The 17916-nt window shown below is 42.6% G+C and overlaps 1 protein-coding gene across 4 annotated transcripts in view; it reads right to left on the bottom strand.

Annotated features, from left to right (window-relative positions):
* The window catches only part of SLC9A7 (solute carrier family 9 member A7), a 69127-nt gene extending 66380 nt beyond the window's left edge, over window positions 1–2747 (bottom strand). For 2 of the 4 annotated variants that reach the window (XM_059839424.1, XM_059839425.1), the window contains exon 1: window positions 2381–2744. In XM_059839424.1, coding sequence (XP_059695407.1) covers window positions 2381–2648 — 268 coding nt within the window. In that variant the 5' untranslated portion in view covers window positions 2649–2744. Of the gene's footprint in view, window positions 1–2380 lie in introns of all 4 variants that reach the window. The other 2 variants (XM_059839426.1, XM_059839423.1) reach the window with 2 other exon arrangements.
* Between the last annotated feature and the right edge of the window lie 15169 nt (window positions 2748–17916).

Here is a 17916-nt window from a genome sequence, read left to right as displayed (position 1 = left end):
GTGTGCTTTTAGGACTACAAACTCTTTCTTTGACATATTGCCTTATGATTTTATGTTTAAGGCAGAGTGATCAAACATATGCACTTTAAATAGATATACAGCTTTTATAAAAGTGCATTTCTCAGATAACAAGTTATCAGCAAAACAGAAACCCATCTATCAGTTTAACTGCTGCCTTTTAAACAGCAAGGAAGGAAGAGGAGACTTAAGCTCAGTTAGCAGAAGTATAACAAAGTTACTACAGCACTTGTTGCGTTGTTCTTTGTGTTCTATAGAAAGTCTGTGAAATGTAAAAGTGAAGCCAGGTCTCAGCAGAACTCAGGAACTGAACATACTAAACGTGTTTCCTAGGATGTTTGCCATGCAAAGACAAGAGTCAGTTTGTTTGGGAGGGAGAACAGAATGTATTTTGATATAATAAGGGGACTCATTTAGAAGGCAAGTATATTGGGGAACAATCTACAAAAGAAAAATTATTTAAGTTAGGGCACACCTAGAAAATGTAACAGTTTGAGCCAATTATTCTTTTTTTGATGCTGCCAGTGGGGCTGAAAGAGATAGTGCCTTTCCTAAGACAAAATTTCATCATTTGCACATCAAATTGGGAACCTAACAACCCTTTCACAGATCATGAACTGCGTGTTAGAGCAAACTAATTTGAGTTTAATGAGAGGCAGTATCTCTCCAGCTGAACAATTTCTCATTTCCCACGCAGCTCATCAAAACACATACTCAAATGCCCTTGATGCCCTGACACTTGTACTGCATGTATTAGCACACCCACATACACAAGATTTTCGGCATAAACTAAGCCACTAAAGTGATCACAAAACCTAATAAATGAACTTTCCAAAGGTGACAACACTAGGGTAATATCTAAACATCTTCAATACCACCTTACCCTGTCTCTTTTCCGATCAATACACACAGTTAATCTACTGTCTCCTAGGCACTCTTCAGCTGCTAAACATTATCATGCCAGTGCATAACTTACTTATATGCCCAGTAGTTAATTTGTCAGTTTTCAGCAGTGAGCATATGTGAAGTACAAAGCAGTGCAGCAAAGAGATCAGTGACTAAGAGCAAATTGGGATGGTTTAAGGGAAGCATCAGCAGAGGAAAATTCCACTGCTTTGCAAGCAATCACATAGCTCTCAAGAGCAGTAGTACTCATCGGGAAGGAAATGCTTCACTTTCCCCCTCGCTCTAGTGCTGAATTTCTCATGTATGGTTACCTTCAAAGTGCTTATCCCGACCAACATCGGGCAGGTGCTTCACACAGTTCAGCAGGAACAAATTCCGCTGGCGAAGGAGAAGAGGTGCCCCCGGCGCTTATGGCAGTAGCCAATCACCAGCAGACAAATAATTTTTCAAATTGATGGCTGCTCTTCACCGCAACCCACTATGCTCTGCCTAGCAAACTGCGCACCGAGCACAATCGCTGAGTTCCCCGCGGAGCGAGGGCTCTGCGTCCTCAGCTCAGGCTCACCTGCCGCCCTCTGCACCAGGTACTGACAGCACCAGGGAGAGCAGACCAGCACCATGAACATCATCCTGCAGAGCCCAGCTCCTCTGGGCCATCAGCCCCACAAACGCAGGGGAGACACACAACTTCTCCTGAGGGATTTACCTTCTCTTTACTCACATCCCCCGAGAAGAGGGCCTGGAGTGGGCGAACTCAACTCGGTAGAGCCCTCGTTCTACCAGGAGGGCTCGGGAGGAGCCGCAGACAGTGTCAGGGTGTCTGGTCAGCGTCACTGCGGTCAGTCGGGATCCGCAAACGCGGGTCGCCGGTGACAGCAGCGCGCCGACAGCCAGGGAGCCAACCCGGAGGCTACACACGCTCCTTTCCGCGTGGTGCGGCCACAGCGCGGCGAGGGCAGCGCGGTGGCGCTTTCCAAAGTCATCTCTGCCATGACCTGCACGGCTCGGCACTCCATGCTGCTGGCAGTACGGCCGGCGAGCTGCCTTTCTGCGGCAGGGAGGGTCACCGGAGCGCTGTGCCCGGCAGCACGGCCACGGCGGCGAGGCGCACCTTCTTCCCGCAGGGCACGGCTCCGCTGTCGCACGGGAGGCTGCGGACAGCATGTCCCCGCTCAGTGTCCTTCTGTCCCCAACCCTAGGAAAGGAGCCCGCGAGCGGAAGGGATCCAGGAGCACCGGCGGAGACGGCCGGGCTCTGCGGCGAGGGGCTCCCCCTGCCCGGGGCTTGGCCTACCGGGCGCTGCCGCCCGTCCGCCGCAGCGGCTCGGTGCTGCTCCGGCGGCACGGAGGGGCGCAGCCGGTACCGGGCCCCCCGCCGCCCTCCGCCCCTCCCGGCACCTGCCGGTGCTGACACCGGGCTGAGGCGCGGGCGGTGCCGCGGCCCCGGCGGGACTCACCATAGATCATGGCCAGGCCGGTCTCGTGGAGAAAGCGGACGCGCCGGTGCTTGAAGAGCCAGATGGTGAGGATGGTGAGGGTGAGGAGCAGGATGAAGGTGAGCAGGCTTACGCTGTCCTGCCGGTGGCTCTCCTCCGCCTCCTTCTCGGTGGCGAGCTCCTCCATGGCGCTGCTGCTGCCGCCGCTCCGCTCCGCCGCTCGCAGCCCCCCGGCTGCCAGCAGGAGCAACGAGAGCAGCGGGAGCCGGCGGCGCAGGGGCTCGGCCATGGCTGCGGGAGCCGGGATGCCGCGGCGCCCCGTCCCCCTCCCGCGGCGGCGACGGCCCACGGGCACTGCCCACCGCCCGCCCGCCCGGCCGGCGGGGGAGGGAGCGGGGAAGGGAAAGAAGGACGGCGGGAGGGAGCGGCCCCGGCGCGCAAGAGCCCGCCCGCCGCCGCCTCCCCCGGCCCCTTAAAGGCGCAGCCCCGCCGGCGCTCGCCTCGGCCGGGCAGCGAACGCTGCTCCGCCGTCAGGACGCGGTGCCGCTGCTCCCCCCGTGCCCGGCCCGGCCCGGCCAGCCCCGCCCAGCGGAGGTGTCGGGGTGGGCGAAGTTTCCCCCCGCCCCCGCGGGGCTGGATCTGCTCCGAGAGCTCCAGGAACCGCCTCGGTGGCGCGGGCAGAGCTGCGGTGCCCGTGCCGCTCTCCCTCCCCGCGGTGCAGAGCGAACCTGTGTGCTGCTCTCACACCGGAGCCGTGCTGGAAATCATCACCCCAGAGCTCGCCCTGCCCATGGCCGGGCTCGAACCGGGCCAGGAGCGGACGGCCCCGTGAGATCTTGCAGGGAATAAGCGCTGTAGTCTCTATTTTTTTTTTTTTTTTTTTTTTAATACGACGTAGGAAAACTTACTAACCGTAAATTGCTGACTTGGAGGTTTTCATCCAGGCACATCCTACTGGACATTTGCTTCTAGGAAATAAGACAATTGTAGGAAATGAATAGAGAGCTAGTCAGCAATTTTCATTTGATTTTTTTTTTTTCTGAAAAGATAGAGAGCATGTATTTACTGTTTGAAAATCATCTCGAGTTGGGGAGATGAAGGAAAGAAAAGGGGAAGGAAAGAAAAGTCAGTTTTTGCAAGCAACCCCAAATCAGCACTTTCTCCTTTAGCTTTTTTTCTTAAATGAGTCACAACCCCTTTAAAAGATGAAACAGATGAAACATTGAGCAGTGAAATTGTTTGGGTTTAAAGAAATACAAAGAGCTGTATAACTATATTTGTGTTTTCTTTTGGGGTTTTGTTGGTTGGTTTTGGTTTTTTTGTTTTACCAGCTTCAGCAGGAGAGTACTCTGCCTTTTTCTACCAGAGGAATACCTCCCAGTTTCCAGGGGTGGTGTAAGCAGTGCTGACATTTCTTCTCCTGGGGACTTTCTCCCAGAGTTATTTTCAATCACAACATCTAAGGTGTATTTTTAGCCGTTATTTTGTGTAAAAATAAAACACAATATCTTTGGCCACATCTTTCATTAGTGGCATGCCAGGTCTTATTTCCTTTAGTGTTGTGCTCTTTCTTAACACTGTTGTCATATTTCTGAGGGTATTTATTGGGATGCTAGAGTCACAAGAAACTTTTATCTCCTACTAATGCATCTGGAATAGTCTTTGTGTTATTTGCTATTTTTTAGAAATTCCATTTTATAAATATTTCAAGATGACAGCTATGTAAATCTACACTTCTAATTATATCTAGTCCTTTTAAAGACAGTATTTCTGCAAACTCTCCTTAACAATTTTAAAAATCCAGTGTAATTAGGTGCAATTATATTTAAATATTTGATTGTGCAGGGCTGAAATCTTGCTTTGATAGTGCCATCATTTGTAAACCTCTTAGAGATGAAAAGAAGTAATTTGCCTTGAAGACCTAGCTCTGAAACCTATGTGAACCATTAAAAATTACTGCCTCAAGGCTGACTTAAGTTAAATCTCATATTCAAAATTAACATTTCTGCTATAATGAGAGCATTATACCACTGAATCTTTACTATGTATCTTTAGGATATATAATCTCCATACAATGTAACATATATCTTTAGGATATAACAACCTACAGGCCTCCTAGCAGGCTAGAGTTATGCACTACAGTGCTAGGTATGTGTAATGCTAATAAAGCTGTAAAATAAAAAATTGGATAGCAATAACAGGCTCTCCTCTGTGGGTTTGGTTTTTATGTGCTGCATAGTGCTGGGCAAAGTCTGTCACTACATGATGGCTCTTTTTAAGGAGCCAATTTCCATGTATATTGTAATTTTATCCACTTCTCAGCTAAGCTGTAGTCAGGGTCTTAAGTTACTTCCTGACAAGTCTTCCACCACTAACCTGTGTTTTATTTTTCTGCAGTTCACTACATACTATGCCTCTTGCTCTCCATGCAATAATGAGAAATATCCAGGCATTTTTTAAATACTTAAGAACAGCAGACAAATTTTCCTTTTTTTTTTTTTTTCAGCTGAACTCTGTTGTTTATGGAGGAAAGCATTCATTCATGGTTTGATGTGTCAGTGCTGCCATCAGCTCAAGCCTTGAACTCCCACATTCACATTTACCAGGCTTTTTCACTGCTATCCTGCCCTTGTAGCCCTGCACAGGTATCACCTTGTCCTAGGAATCTTTCTTCAATTATTTTTATCAAGCTAAAAATATAACGTTCACTTCTGTTGTGTGCAAAAGTGAGTACAGCTTATTCTTTCTCTGGACTGTGTGGGTGTAACTAAATCCTGTATGCAAAATGGTGATAGGAGCATGATTGGTTCTGTCTGTGCAGAGCATCAAAGTTTAATAGCGATGTAATTGACTTCTCTTCAACTCAGTGTTCCATCTAATAAGTTGTTGCCAGGGAACTTGATATGCAGAGCATCTTTGATTTGTACAGGCCATAACTTGCTGTCTCTTTACACTCATGGATTGGTATCATGGTGCATAAATACTTAAACTGATTCAAACAGCATCATCTAGAGTGTATGCTATCAACTAAGGAAAAAAGGTATCAGGTTGAGCTTCTTTATACATCTCTGCAAACCAGGCTGCATCCTTGTCAGAGGTTTGTGTTGTTGACACAGCTCAGCTCCTCGCAGTGGTGTAACTCCCAGGTCTCCATGCTGTTTTCAGTCCATTAGGAACATCAGTAATCTCACCTCAAGGGGTAGCTCCACCACCGCAATAGCCCTGCAGTTACAGTTTTTGTTCCAGACTGATTTGGGCAGGTCTCCACCTGCCTTCCCAAGCTGTTCTGCTCTAAAACTTCAGGTGGGACCTCTGCCTGACAGCCACCACATATGTGGCAGAAGTCAGCCTGCCTGCTTAGCAAAACTGTCATTTGATTCTATTCCTGCTTTCTGTCCATTTGTTAATTTTGATCTGGACCAGGCAGAGGTCTTTGATCTGCTTGCTGTTTGAGAGGATTATCTTGAGGCAGAAACAATGAGGCGTGCTTTGGGAGATGAAAAGCCAAGTGGATAACAACAGAGGTATGAAAAGCTTCAAACTAAACTATAAGATGGCAATGAAATAAGTCAGAGGACAAAATATAGCCATTCAACAGAGTTCAGCCACACTTGGAGGGATGCAGGAGGATTTTTGTATTAAATGCTAATAAATATTTACATTTGTACATAGCTGGTAATTGACTGGCAGGATTGAGTCACAGGAGTCTGGCCAAAACACCACAGAGACCAATATGGTTCAGCCTAACCTTTGCCTACCAGTCTTGTCTAATTAAAATGTTCATTCTGCCAGAAGCCACATCAAAGAGTCCATTCAGCATTTTTATAGCTTTGTTTGTCAAGAAAGTCATTGTTATCACATGAACTGATACATACTTGTGTTTATTCTTATTCCCAGAATTGAATATTGTCATGTAAGGCAAGTGCAAGGTCCTATTTTCAATCGCTTTCTCTCCAACTGTTGTTGGTAACATCATCCACTCCTTGTCAATCACATTGGAGAACTGGTGCTCTATTGAGACCTTCTCTGTATTGTGCAAGTCTGTTGAGACTGGCCCTTTGTGCTGCTGAAAGCAGCAGTTTTGAGATTTTCACTGATCTAACATGCTGTTGTAGGACTGATTCTGGTAGAGAAAGATCTCACTGTTGCTTGGGCTTATAAAAAATGGAAAATCAAACAAATCTTTATCTTAACACATGGCATGTTTATGCAACCGCCTTTGCACGCTCACATTTTCTAGCACATTAATCCAGAATGCAGTAGCAAGTTGATTAGCTGTCAGGTCAGCCTTGTAGAGCAGCTGCCATGTCAGCCACACTCCTTTCTTCCCCTTGTTTCTCCTTTCTTCCCTTTTAAGCCAAACTCTCCCACCACTGTGCTTTAAAATACCAACCTATTTTGAACCTATAGCTGACTTCTGGCACCAGTGGCATCATCTTGTGGGTAACTCTCCCGTGTCTGTGTAAGATATCCACATACCCCAGGATCCCATAAAACATGCCCTATTGAGAGATGAGGTTAAAGACAACTAAGTGTTCTGCAATTGAATTCTGAAGAACATGTCATGTTTTTACTGAAAACCATTTCTTTTCAAATCTCCAGCTTGTTCGAAGTGCTAACAATTGTGACACATTTTCCTGCTTGTACCAGTTCTGCAGAGGTGTCATATAGCTGAGAAAATGTCAGAAGTGCCATTTTCCATCAATGCAAGTGCAGAAATCATAATTAGCCTCTACAGTAGACAAAGTCTAGCTAGAATAAAAGCTGTTTTGTGCTATTTGCAAGATGCAGTAGTCACTCATCACGCAGCCAGAACTCACAGCTTTTCAGTCGTGATAAACTTTCAAGGTGTCTGAGACGGATATGACTAGAAATTTTATCTATGTAAGAGTGCTCTGTCATCTCCCTTGTACCCAAACAGATTTATTTCCCCTTCTAGCTGTATGTGATATCAGCAAGTGCCATTCTACTAGGGGCAAGGCAAGTTGTCTCTTTTTCCTCAGAAGAAGGCAGTTCATTACCCTTTACAGGTGCACATCAGGGTTATGACTTTCAAAGTTGTAATCACTCAAAGAAGAAGCAAAGCAATCATTCTTCCCATCGCTCATCACTTCCCACCATGTTCCCCATAAATATTAAAACGAGTGAATATCACAGCTCAACAAGTCCCACAACTCAACCTGTGCCAGAAGAGTCTGAAAAAACATTCTGGAAAAGAGTAAGTGAGCCCAGCTGAGGTTTGTGAATTATAATTTGACCTTGTGCACAAAACAAGGGGCTATGTGAACGTCATTTGAAACTGCAAACATGCACATGGGTGCTCTATTATTGGCAGATGGCAATTGACCACTACCAGAAACAGTGTCTGCAAAAGGTTTCCCTGAATGCAGTTCAGAAGCGTAAAGGAGGAAAGATTGGGGAAAATGTGGGAACAGTGTTGTAGCATTCAAATTTGTTGTAAAATATTTCTATTCCATGTTTACACAATTATACAAAACCTAATGACAAAAGAAAAAAAAAAACCAACCAACCAAGCAAACAAACAAAAAAAAAAACCTCAAAAAAACAACCAAAAAAAAAAAACCCCAAGCTCTCTGTTCTCTTCTTGATAGAGAAACAGAAAGTCAAAATTATGCTTCATTACATCTTGACTATGTTCAATATGTATGCCTTATGCCTGTAGGCATTGCACAGGCTAGAAAGGGAATCTTAATCAGTAAAGTTATGCTAAGTATCTTGGCTTCATCTGATTTAGGCAGCCCAGAGGCATGGTGAGACATTGAACAGGAAAAGGTCAGATCTGTCCTGAGAAGTTATGTCTGAAGGTGTTTATTTTTGCTCTTGTTCTGGAAAGGAGTGATCAAAGAAGAAACTTCTAGTTTCTCCTACAGAAAAACAAGTTTTCCTAGAAATATGAGATTCTAAAACACCCATGGATAAATGACTTCCATCATGCTGGATAACGGCTGCTCTGTAGTTTAGAAAGAAGCCTAGAGGTATAACTAGAGGTAAGGAAATATTATTTGGCTGGCAAAGGCTCTAATTCTGCTGAAAGAGCTGATTTATTAACAGTGTACTAATACAGTCAATTCATATACTCAAAGCAATTTTCTGCACAAATTAGAAATAACTAAGGGAGAGAAAGAATGTCAGATAACTGGCCAGAAAGCATAGGATGGCCGAGGTTGGAAGAGATCCCTGTATTCCATCTTGCCCAACCCCATTGTTTAAGAAGAGACACTTAAAGCTGGTTGGCCAGGACCATGTCCATACAGCCTCTAAACAATTCCAAGGATGGAGATTCCACAACCTCTCTGGGCAACCTGTGCCAGTGATCAGTCACCTTCAGAGTAAAAACTGTTCTGATGGGCAGAGGGAACCTTCTGTGTTCCAGTTTTTGTCCATTTCCTCTGGTCCTGCTACTGAGCACAGCCTGGCTCCACCTTCTTTACAATTTCCCTTCAGATATTTACAGACATTGAAGAAATTATCAATAGATGATAAAATGAGATTAGATTATAAATTATGGGATTGTGAATGTAATATCTATTTTAGCAACAATATTCATTTCCAGAGCTTTCCATACTGGCAAAAGTCTGAGAGTGGTGTTTCAAAACCAAACTTTAATTGTAAATTTGTATTACTGTGGAAACTAAAAACTTTATTTGTGATTGACCGATACCGGCTCTTTTTGAGTTCCACACAATTTGGGAGAACCTGAGTCAGGGAAGCAGAACTGGCTGCCTAGCTGAAAGATGAGGATTAGTCCAAAACAAGACCAGGTGATGCCAGTACTGAGAGCTGGTTGTTCCTTTCCAAGAATTACCAAATTTGGGCTGGTCAGGCAGTGCTGTTGGGCAAATTTTAGCTTCTCGTAGACTCTTGCTAATACCAATGGGAAGCTCTAAAGGGAAGCATGCTGGCTCCAACAGTAGAAACCTTCCACCTTCCACCACAGATCTGCACTTATTGGAAAAATTATGATAATAGGTCTGGGCCAAGTTGTGACAGAAAGAGACATGTAACAGCTCCCTAAAACACTGGACATGGAGCTTTCATGTGGATGATGCAGATAGGGGTGTTTTTTGTTTTCTTGATTGCTAAGCTGCTGGCCAAAGGCAAAGAAGAGAAAGATATGATACAAAAGACTGAAATCAAAAGACAGAGGGTAGTTGTCAGCTGCTTCGAGGTGCAATCAATATAATTGCAGGCTTTAACCCCAAGAAAGGAGACATCCAAGACAGATGTGTTGGTGGAATCAGCATCACAGTAGTCAGGTCAGACACAAATAGTATTGTAGGAACAGATGCCGCCTACAGTATTCTAAGGAAGGATTTGATGTTATACTGCACTGTCTTTACCTGTTTATTCCTTATTTTAGTAAATAAAATAGATCATTCTATAAATAAGGTTTTTCATGTTAATATTATTTGCATATTCCCAGTTCCTCATGCTTCCCCTGTTGTGTGCTAGTTGAGATAAATTCAAGGTTTGGGCAGTAGAGCAGGTGGGATGATCTATTGTGGTGTAGTTACTGCTTGCATACAAAGCTGGGACATCTAGAGGCCACAGCAGTGTCTGCAGATACTGTGAGTACAAATACAGCTACTAGATGTGGGTATTAGAGCATTTTCCAAAAGCAGCTTAGATAATAAGTACATCGCATGACCTCTAGTGGTATTAAGCCCAAGGCACTGTCAAAGTCACACATAGCAGTTTTATGCTGCTGGGGAAAAGCCAAGGTCACAGAGGAACTACCACATGTGTGACAGTTCTGTGCTGCTGTACCCCACCTTGCTGCCAGGTTTATGCCAGCCCCAATTTTGGCCCATTGCCAAGGAAAGAATGAGAAGAGTTTTTAATTCAGCAAAAATTCCAAACACTCAGCAGAACGAATGTTTTGCAGCAATGTTTTCACTGTCAACTAATAACACATTGTCATTAATCTTTCCTGGTGTCATGGTTTAACCCCAGCCAGCAGCTCAGCTTGACCCAGCCACTTGCTCACTCCTTCCACAGTGGGATGGAGAAGAGAATCAAAAGGGTAAAAGTGAAAAAACTCCTGGGTTGAGACAAAGACAGTTTAATAGAGAAAGCAAAGGCTATGGAAAACAAAACAAGGCGTTAACTCACTGCTTCCCATGGTGAGACAGATGTCCAGTCTTCTCCAGGGAAGTTGGGCTTCATCACGTAAAACAGTGACTTGGGAGAACAAATGCCACCACTCTGAATGCCCCCCCCCTCTTTTTTTAGTTCTGCCCAGCTTTACACCCCAAGCATGAAACCATATGGTGTGGCATGTCCCTGTGGCCAGCTGGGGTCAGCTGCCCCAGCTGTGACCCCTCCTAACTCCTCGTGCACCCCCAGCCTCCTCCCTGGTGGGGCGAGGAGCAGAAAAGGCCTTGACTCTGCGCTAGCACTGCACAGCAAGAAGGAAAATATCTCTGTGCTATCAACACCTTTTCCAGCACAAATGCAAAACACAGCCCCACATGAGCTATTATGAAGAAAATTAACTCTATCCTGGCCAAAACCAGCCCACCTGCTATTATCTTCATGTAGAGAAATAAGGAACAAGGAAGGACCAGTGTAAGAAGGAATGACAATGAGAAGGTAAAACTGGCAGTGCTTTCTCTGCAGTGGCTCAGAAAGTCAGAGAGGAGAAAGGATTTCTGTTAACATCAGCATAAAAATAATGTTCTGGTTCCCTGTTTCTGTGGGTTCTATTTCATTGAAGGGGTGCAGCCGTCATTGCTGACATCCTCTCAGAGGGTCTGGAATCCCCACAGCTTGAAAAAGAAGGTAGAAATGATCTGCTGCTGCTGCCTGGGATATCACTTTGGAAGCAGGGAAAGGCAGGACCAGGTATGCCAGAAAAAAGCTATGGACATGAAGATGAGGTGGAAATGGCAACAAGTGTGGCAACAGAAGACACTGAACACTGAACACCTAATCAGCTGTGTGATTAGGAAGCCAGGCTTTCCCGCAGGACCTGCTGGAGAAGCCTTCTCTCGTGATTTGCTGATGCAGCCTCTGTGTGCGAGGAACAGGAGGTTGTTGGACACCTTGAGACAGATAAGTTAGGTGCTTTAAAGCTATAGAGCCTGTTCCCGTGATTTCCCTTCCCAAACATCATGTTCTGTAGTCCCTGAGACATGCAGAGTGTGCAATGAGTCAGTCCCCAACAGCCCATCCAAGAAAATTATTTCAGTGTTCTGCTACAACTGAGAGAGGTGCATTCACATTTCGATAAAGTGCTCATTATGGAAGGCATATTTTGTTTAATTTGCTCTTAAATTTGATTTCACTCACATTCTGGTTTGGGGTTTTCCTCTAGTGCACTTCTTTTACATTTATGGCACCAGGCTATTTTGGTGTTTTCCAATTATATTCCTGTTGCTTTCTGTTATTTACTTTTTAGTCCTTTGATGTGTAAAGAGAGAGGGACTTCAAAGTAAATAATTTTAAAAAGAAATAGTTTTAAATAGGCAATGTGATATTGACCTCAAGTCAGTTAAATCCAGAAAATTAATATTATATTTACAATAAGTCATTTAAATCCTAACATCTTTTTGTATGCCTGAATAAGATCTTAAATGGATTTGTTTCAGGGCATCATCCAGGCTTATTTACTTACTATATTTATCTCAATAGATATGCCACCTTTATAAATAACAAGTGAGTATAATCTAACCAGTTGTTATAGCAGCCACCTCTTTAATGTGTGAATTGATTTGACCTTTTATTGTGTGTGTGAGCTGATTTGACTTAGCTGCTTTCCAGATGTAAGCCATTTCTGACATGGACTGCGGTTTCATTTATGTATAGCACCTCTAAGTTAGAGAAAACTCCTGGAAATAATCAATGGCAAACAATTGAACATAAGAAGTATGATTAACCTAAAACAGCCTTGTCTAAAATTTTTGTGTCTGTGTCTGTGTTCGTCACTCTTTGTTTGCTTTACTAAGAAAAAATAAATTGGAAGCTGAGATAGGTCTGGTTAGCTACCATCCAAAAGTGCTTATCAGAGATTAATTGCCTCCCCCACATTTTTTTCCACAGCCTACAAAAAGATTGTTTTGGGTGACAAACTCAGAGCCCCATATCTAACTAGTAGACCTGCCAAACTATGGCTGAGGAAGTCTACCCAGGACTCTGTTTGGCAGCAACGGATTCCATTGAGCTGTGAACTGAAAAAGAAAAAAAAAAGGCACTTTTTGATCACTTGCCTATATTGAAGACTTTACCCACTAACAGAAGTACAGGAGAGACAGATTTTTTCTTATATAATTAAAACCAGAGACAGCTATTAGATTGTTTTTCTGGGTACACAGGTGCTGCTCAATAGGTCTGAAACAGACTAAAGTGTGAATCCCAAACTCAGCTATCATTATTGCATTTTGGTTCTTTTTTTTTTTTTTTTTTTTATTTGGCTTTGTCCTGATGCCTCTCTGGATGAAAGTTTTTAGAAAGGGTACTGCAGTTTGAATAACCCTGGAGCTCCTAGAAAGAGAAGGATTGAGAATCATCAAAACAGCAGAAGGTTGAATGAGAAATTACTTAATTTGCGTTAAATCAAAGATATTCACCATTTTCACATTGCTCAGTGGCCAGCTCTGCATCAGTTTCTCATTACTTGGCTGTGCTTCCCCTCTTTTGACTTTTAATTCTGGACCAATTTGCCTAACTACATGCAGGTCATGTGTAGTGTATTTAACCCTGTTTATGATCACAGGACTCCTTTGGGATTTCACCCTACAATATTAGAATTTATGCTTCTCTCTAGTGAATGAGTCTATTTTGCAAGAGAAGATATCTTTCATTCCACTCCTGTTCCTCTGTGTCTGAACATTTTATTTACTGATTTCTGTACTGAACATTTTCACTCCTTCAGTGCAAAACATATTATTTGAAAACCAGTCCTAGTGTGAATCTTCCTAGTAGCCAAGCAAGATCTAGAATTTAATCTCTTCCCAATAATAATTACTTCAGTATTTTCTTTCCATCTGCTGTCTCTGTAGTATCCCTTGCTATTTTGTATTATCAACAGTTTAGCTAAATTATTCCTCAGAGTCTTACAGTGACATAGCACTATTTCCAAAAACGGCGTCTAGAATGTTAATTGCACATTCTGCTGAAAGACAGAAAGGGAAGAAAAGGCAAAACAAATAGAATCCTGTATTTGTTTACTTTAACAGCAGGATTTTTCACAGTTAACACTGAATATTTAAATGTGCAGTTTAGATCTGATTCACTGGCCTGTTACTATGCTGATGAAATTTTATAGTCTCAACCTGTGTGAGAGCTGCTCAGGCTTATAGATTCCTGTGTAATTCCCTAAAGTTAATGTAGGCAGACTACTGCCTTACTGCAGCCTTTCAGCATATTTTGGCAGGATTACAAGGTTCAGATCAGTGATTTTTGTCTACATTTTTGTTGAGGATCTCACTTTTTTCCAGTCTCATTGGGAGCATCAGGCAGCCACTGTTCACATCCTCAAGAACAATAGCATGGCAGGTTGGCATCACAGGTAAAGACATCCCACAAAACTAACGTTAAGAGCTTCAGATTGGAAGAGCATCAATAAACTGTGCAGCAATGTAAAATGAAACTTCAGATAGACAAATGATGATGGATTGTGCAATAGCAAATTAACACGTTGCCACTTCCAATTATCCATGTGTCATGGTCTGCTGCACCAGAGTTAGGAGGACAGCCTCTACCCCAGGTCTCAGCAACCCTTTTTCCACAGCAGGAGCCGAAACCAGCAGTGAAAGAGGATGGGTATTATGTCAGACACTGCGCAAGGAAAAGCCCCCAAAGAAACAGAATGTACAGTCAAAAAGGCTCTAAAATGCCAAGTGATAAGAGCAAGCCACTTTTACCCAAGTGTTTTATGGGCTTTTCTGCACTGGGACTATGACCGAGGGAAACTTTCTATCACCCTACCTTTGCAACAATGCTCCACTGAGCACCCCAATGTCAGATGCTAGAGACCTGGAAAAGATAACTGGAGACAGATGCTGGCAGATAATTTTGTCAATTTTAACCCAGATACATGGGGAATCAGAGCACCTATCACTTTTATCACAAAAAAAAAAAATTAACTCTAAGCTTGGGAAAAATTTAAGGGCTGCTGGGCTATGATGCAGCAAGCTGTTAAAACACATCTTAATTTTAACTATGAGCCCAACTCTTCACACTCCCTCAAATCCCACTGAAATCTGTAGGTTTTAGCACGTGCACACGTGCCTGGCTGAATCAGCACTGCAGCTTGTTTTCTGAATTGTTGCCCTATTAAGCATGAATTAAAGACATATAATTCATAAACTTTGATGTAACTACATTGCATTTTTATTTAACATTAAACTGAAGGGTCTGTTTGCTTCAGCTAGTGGCTCAGATGGAACACAAGGCTTTCTGGCAGCCTGAATGTTGGACAATACCATCATTATGGCAGCTCTCTTCAAATCACAAAACTGGATCTCAGATATAGACTCTTGTGTGAGATCTATCAACCTGCAAGTGTTACATAAGAATATGCTTTATAGCTGAAATCTCACTTGTGGTCTGTTGGGTAAATGCACCCACTACATTAGCTGCCCTTAAGCCAATTGTGACCTCTCCAACTGCATATTTTCTGTCTCAGAGATGGCTTGAAGCAAAATTCAGAATTAGTGTGGGGTTTGTATTGTGCATTATGCTGTCCTTTATGCTAATATTAGGATATAGTCTTTCATTCCTTCACACAACAATGTTTAATTTATGCCTTTTAAAAATTAATGACTATTTGGATCTTCAGTAAAAAAAACTTCTAAAATGACTTGTAGTTCTATGTGGTGCCTTTTAATAATGATTTAAAACACTGTGCTGTCTGTCTGCATCTCATGTACTGCATAGAACACTGCTTACTTTGGTTCCGAACACCAGCAGCAGGAAAAGATTTGTAGACAAGCTGTAATTTCTCACAGGGAACGTAATTTTTGTTGGAAGTATGTGGAAAGTAATTTTTGAACAAGCAGCTTAGCAAACATTAACTATTCAGTTTGGCTGCTTGTGCTTTTCCTTGTCTTACCAGGTATGTTCACAGTAACCTGAGGCACAGGCACACCTATCCATTGTTCCCACTTAAAGAACCCCAGGATTAAAGCTTCATATCACAGATTCTATGCTAGGGACAGCTACCCAAAAAAATCTCAAAAAAAGAATTCATGTCATTGTTGACCAGCAGTAATGTGATTCAGCACAGTTACTGATGACAGGGCTAATTTCTGTATGCAAGGAGATGCTGAAAAGCCATATATTGCTTGAAAATGGGGAGGACATTAGTCCAAAAATCACCATTAGCAATGCAAAAAAGATTCTAGTACATCTTATCACAACATTAGCCATTTTATTTGTTCTACCCTACTTGTTCTCAAGTTGCAGAGTAGCTTGTCTTGGTGTTCAGTCTGGCAAGAATCTCCAGCAGTAGAGAATCTACTAAAGAGACAAAAAAGGGCTAAAATGATGTCAGTATGTAATGACTCTGTGTGAAAATCCTAGTCTGTATATTCATCATCTTCTTCTGAAAAAGAAAAAAAAAAAAGGAAATAAAGAAAAAAAAAAAAGGAAAAAAGTATATGAGACTAAAATGCACAGATGTCTGATTGAAATGGTTCTTTTACACATTCCTCTGTTTCCCAACACAATTTACCAAGTCTGTGCAAATATTTGTACTGTCCCACTGCATAGGTGATTGGGGATTTAAACAAGCTGCTGAAGCAAGGGATGCTTTCTATGACAGTTCTGTCTTAAATGTGTATAAAAACATAGTCTGAGAGAGTAAACCCAGCAGAAAAGTATCCTTTCCTTCCTTTCTGCTGAATGCTATGTAAGGAATTGAATACTGTGGAAGGATTCGTCTGTAATTCACAATTTTATATGAGTAATCTTAACTAGGAATTCTTTCCAAAGCTTTATATCAATTTTAGCTAAGTTTCTAGGATCCCAAACACAGGATTTATAATCTTTCCAGATAGAAAATACAAAAGGAGCCTTTAGAAAGTAATTGTATTTAAACTCTTTTGTTTTCATTATTTTCATGTCTTAGAAATTGTATTTTCAATGTCTTCTCTATAACCAATAGGATTAAAAACCTGCTTTAAACAAAACACACTTAAATTTTGTCATAAAGGTATGATTACAAGAGCTTTAAGAAGCACACAGAGAATACAATGAATCTCATGAAGGAGAAGGCTGTGAGAGTTGGCTTTGTGTGTTTTGTCAGGCTTCCAACACCACCAAGACAAACAGATTCTAACCCAAGATAGGAGAAGTGCAGATGTGCACACAGTGAGCTCTTGCTTCCTTAAGATACCTGCTCAAGACCTGGGCAGGTTTCCAGGTCCTGATGTTTACTGAGAACTCCCTCTCTGTGCTTTTGGGGCAATGCAGAACACTGTCAAACAAAAGGAGGAAAGGGAGTTAAACTCTTATCTGTGGGCATGCAAGCACTCCCAGGCAGTGTGGGGATAAGAGCCAGCACATACAGAGACACAGCCCATGGAGGTGCTTTGCCCATCTGCCTGAGAATGGCATCACTGCCCCCCTGGGAAGGACAGCAGAGATCTGAAAGGCTCCTTGCAAGCTGCATGTGCCCAGAAGTTACCAGTACAGCAAGTCTCTTTCACCAAATACCTTAGAATATAACCTTTACAAAGAAAATGTTTTACTTTTCAGTTACCTAGATACCACTTTTGGAGATCACAAAACTCTGTATTAGATTGTAATTAGATATATTTCACAACATCCTTCTGAGGGAAATCACTCATTACAGCAGTTTGTAGAAATCAAGGTGAGTGTAGTCATGGTTGGTAGTGACTATGATACTATTGCAATCTTGTATTACTCCACTTCAGGCTATGATTGTATCAAATCTCAGAAGCCAAGAGGGTTGGGTCTGGCTGGCAGATGAATAGAGAATGAAGAACTGAGCTATGCATTTGGGATTTCTTAAGAAGTTACGTGTTTATAAATCACAAGTCATATTAATTTGATCAGGAATGAGTACTCTGGAGCTTTGGTGTCAGGAAACACCCTAGAGCTTGAGAGGTTGTATTATGCCAGAGAAATAAAACTTACAGCCTTTCCTGATCAGCTGCAGTCATAGTAAAATCCTGTATTTTTATGGGATTGATAATTTTGCAGGACAAGTATATCGATCATAGCAACATGGGAAAATCTCAGCTCTGAAACTTGCATTTGCCTTGCATCTTCTCATTAGTGATGTAAAAGTAACTTTATTTTTCTTGCATTTGAATACCTTTTAGAAACATTGCTACAGCAGTGATATTTCCATTAGAGAGCTCAGTGCATCTCAGCAGGGAAAGAAGTCTCTCTACACACACAGACTATAAAGTTTTCTGTTACAACAGGTAATCCAACAATTGATGTGAGATAACTATGTTCTGGTAACACAGTTTTAGGTTTTGTTGGTTTTAGCTTAATTAAATGGTGTTTTAGTTTTTAACAAAAAAGTTTCAAATGTTGCTTTTTATTCCTTCTATTTTTATTTT

Source organism: Haemorhous mexicanus, chromosome 2 (genome assembly GCF_027477595.1).
Source record: "Haemorhous mexicanus isolate bHaeMex1 chromosome 2, bHaeMex1.pri, whole genome shotgun sequence".
NCBI lineage: Eukaryota > Metazoa > Chordata > Aves > Passeriformes > Fringillidae > Haemorhous > Haemorhous mexicanus.
This window is presented reverse-complemented; position numbering and strand designations above follow the sequence as displayed.